The sequence below is a fragment of the Myotis lucifugus genome, unplaced genomic scaffold (assembly GCF_000147115.1).
Source record: "Myotis lucifugus unplaced genomic scaffold, Myoluc2.0 scaffold_653, whole genome shotgun sequence".
Taxonomy (NCBI): Eukaryota; Metazoa; Chordata; class Mammalia; order Chiroptera; family Vespertilionidae; genus Myotis; species Myotis lucifugus.
The window spans coordinates 275673-278507 of record NW_005871701.1 but is presented as its reverse complement, the minus strand read 5'-3'; the positions used below and the strand labels follow the sequence as shown (position 1 = coordinate 278507).

The 2835-nt window shown below is 39.2% G+C and overlaps 1 protein-coding gene across 1 annotated transcript in view; it reads left to right on the top strand.

Moving 5' to 3' along the window:
- The window catches only part of MRPS10 (mitochondrial ribosomal protein S10), an 11817-nt gene that overhangs the window by 2690 nt on the left and 6292 nt on the right, over window positions 1-2835 (top strand). The window contains exons 2-3 of the mRNA XM_006105248.3: window positions 547-611; window positions 700-772. Coding sequence (XP_006105310.1) covers window positions 547-611; window positions 700-772 — 138 coding nt within the window. The remainder of the gene's footprint in view (window positions 1-546; window positions 612-699; window positions 773-2835) is intronic.

Genomic DNA, 2835 nt, shown 5'->3' with positions numbered 1-2835 from the left:
ATTTTTTCTTTGAAGTCTACAAATTTATTTATAGCTGTTATTTTAATGTGAGAATTACTTGTTTTTAAAATTTTCTTATAAGCTTTAAAATATGTAGGTTCTCTAGTATTTTGAGAGTCCCTTTTGATTATCAATGCTACTATTGTCTTTTTTTAAAAATGTATTTTATTGATTTTTTAGAGAGGAAGGGAGAGGGATAGAGAGTCAGAAACATCGATGAGAGAGAAACATCGATCAGCTGCCTCCTGCACACCCCCTACTGGGGATGTGACCGCAACCAAGGTACATGCCCTTGACTAGAATTGAACCTGGGACCCTTGAGTCCGCAGGCCGACACTGTATCCACTGAGCCAAACCAGTTAGGGCTGTCTTTTTTTTTTAAATAAAATCTAATTTGGCATTTTAGTTACCCAATATCTTCATCAGAAATAATGAGATAGCTCTTTATTTGAAACATCATACATCTTTTGATTTTTTTAGTGGAAACTATGAATGATTTGGGGATTGACTTTAATTCTTACATGTTCCCTTTTTTTTTTTTTTAAGGGTTCGAGGGATTTTTCTGTAAGCAGTTCTAAGAGCAGAACATCCAAAAATGGTGCCTTTCTTCTGTAAGTATGCAGTTGGATGTGCTGCACTGAACAAGAAAATGGGCGCTTGTGCTGTTTTACTTAGGTGTTTCTCTTTCCCTCCACACAGCAGTTCCAGTATGAAGTGGGTACAGTTTTCAAGCCTACATGTTGATGTTCCCAAGGACTTGACCAAGCCTGCGGTATGTGCTCCCTACATCTTGGCATAGGGAGCCACGTCAGCTATTACTTTTTCTTATTTGATTTGGGGTTGTTTCCCAAATGCTTTATGACTAAAAATTTTGTTCTGGATTACTGGCAATTGCATAGTGTGCCTGAGTAGAGTATTCTCTGATGTCCCTGGTGCTCATGTTCTCTTTCAGGGTATGTAGGCAAGTTCTAAAAGAATTAATTATTTATCCCACAGAACTGTGGGAGTGAGCAGTCTTTTGCTTGTAACTCAGAGTAATGTGAAGAATTGTCATAACTAATGATGCAGAATACGTGATGTGTTCAAGGAACATTTGTTTCCTGTAGCTGTCAAGTCTTTGTTCTCATTTTAAGACAGTGAGCCAGGCCTTGACGGTGAGAGAGCAGTAACACTAGTAAAACCAGAAGTAGCTTATGACCTTGTTTCATTTAAGTAAAGGCCATGATTCCTTAATCCAGTTTCTGTGTTATTTGTAATTTTTTGAAATCCTTATAAAGTCCCATTTTTTCTAATTCCACCCCTCAAATAACCCTCTAACAGTTTAGTATGAATCTTTTTAGACATTAGTCTGTACGCAATCATTCTGTCTAGGCACATGCACCCCAAAATAGAATTCTGCTATACACAATGTACTCTGTTTCATTTTTTTCACTTAGTAGAGACTGGATATATTTCCATGACAATACATACATACCTCAGGTCTGCAACTCAGATGCCTGCATGGCCCAGGCTGTAAGGAGGGGTGACAAGGTGGTCACAATGACCGCTGTGCCTCTGATAAGTGAGGCAGCTACTACTTTCTCTAGCCACTTGTTGCCGTTCAGAAGTCAGACCTAGTGATGCCAGATTGTCTAAATTTTTCAAGCTAAACTGAAATATAAATTGTTATGTGAATTCTCCTGAATTTTAGTATTTTTAACAGGTTCAAAACCTTGTAGGGAGCCCTAGCCAGATAGCTTGGTTGGTTAGGGTGTCGTCCCAATAAGCCAAGGTATGTATGGTTCAATCCCCAGTCAGGGCACATGCAGGAATCACCTAATGAATCCATAAATAGGTGGAACGACAAATCAGTGTTTCTCTTTCTCTTTCTCTCTCTCTGTCTCACTCTCAAAAAATAAATTAATTACTTAATTTAAAAAAATCTATAGGAACCAATAAGAATACATCTTAGGGCTATATTCCCCCTTCCCTTGTCCCCCAACTTTTGCCATAGGATATCAGTATATTCTGTTCTTCCAACTACCCTGTTTGGGGTAATTGAGAGTGAATGTCTAGCTTCCTGATTATGTAAGTAGATCTCCTTTCAGAGGTGAAGTAATTAACCCTGAATCATTGGATTAGTATATAAATTACTGTTTTAATGGATGAATGAAGTGAAGGTAATTCACCTCTTGGAAGAAGGAAACATCGGACCCATTATTTCTAAGATTTTAAGTATTAGGGCGGAAGAGTTAGAAGTTATATGTACAGTCAGTATCATAACATGTTAATTAGAAATGAGTAATTTTTCTATTATGGCAGGAAAAACCATGAATAAAGCCTAATAAAGAATATGGCCCTACTCCGGCTGGTGTGGCTCAGAGGTTGAGTGTTGACCTATGAACCAAGAGGTTGTGGTTCGATTCCAATCAGGACACATGCCCGGGTTGCAACCTCAGTCCCCAGTAGGAGGTGTGCAGGAGGCAGCCAATCAATGATTCTCATCATTGATGTTTCTCTCTCCCTCTCCCTTCCTCTCTGAAATCAGTAAAAATATATTTTTTAAGAAGAATATGGCCCTGGCCCATATGGCTGAGTTGGTTGAGCATTGTCCCATGCACAGAGAGGTCACTGGTTCGATTCCCAGTCAGGGCAAATGCCCGGGTTGTGGGCTCAATCCCCAGTAGGGGGCGTGCAGGAGGCAGCTGATCAATGTTTCTCTCATTGACGTTTTCCTCTCCCTTTCTCTATCTCTAAAATTAATAAAAAGACATTTTAAAATAAAAAATATGAATGGGCCTTGCAGGGTGGCTAAGTTTGTTGAAGCATCATCCCTTACACTAAAAGATCGCGGGT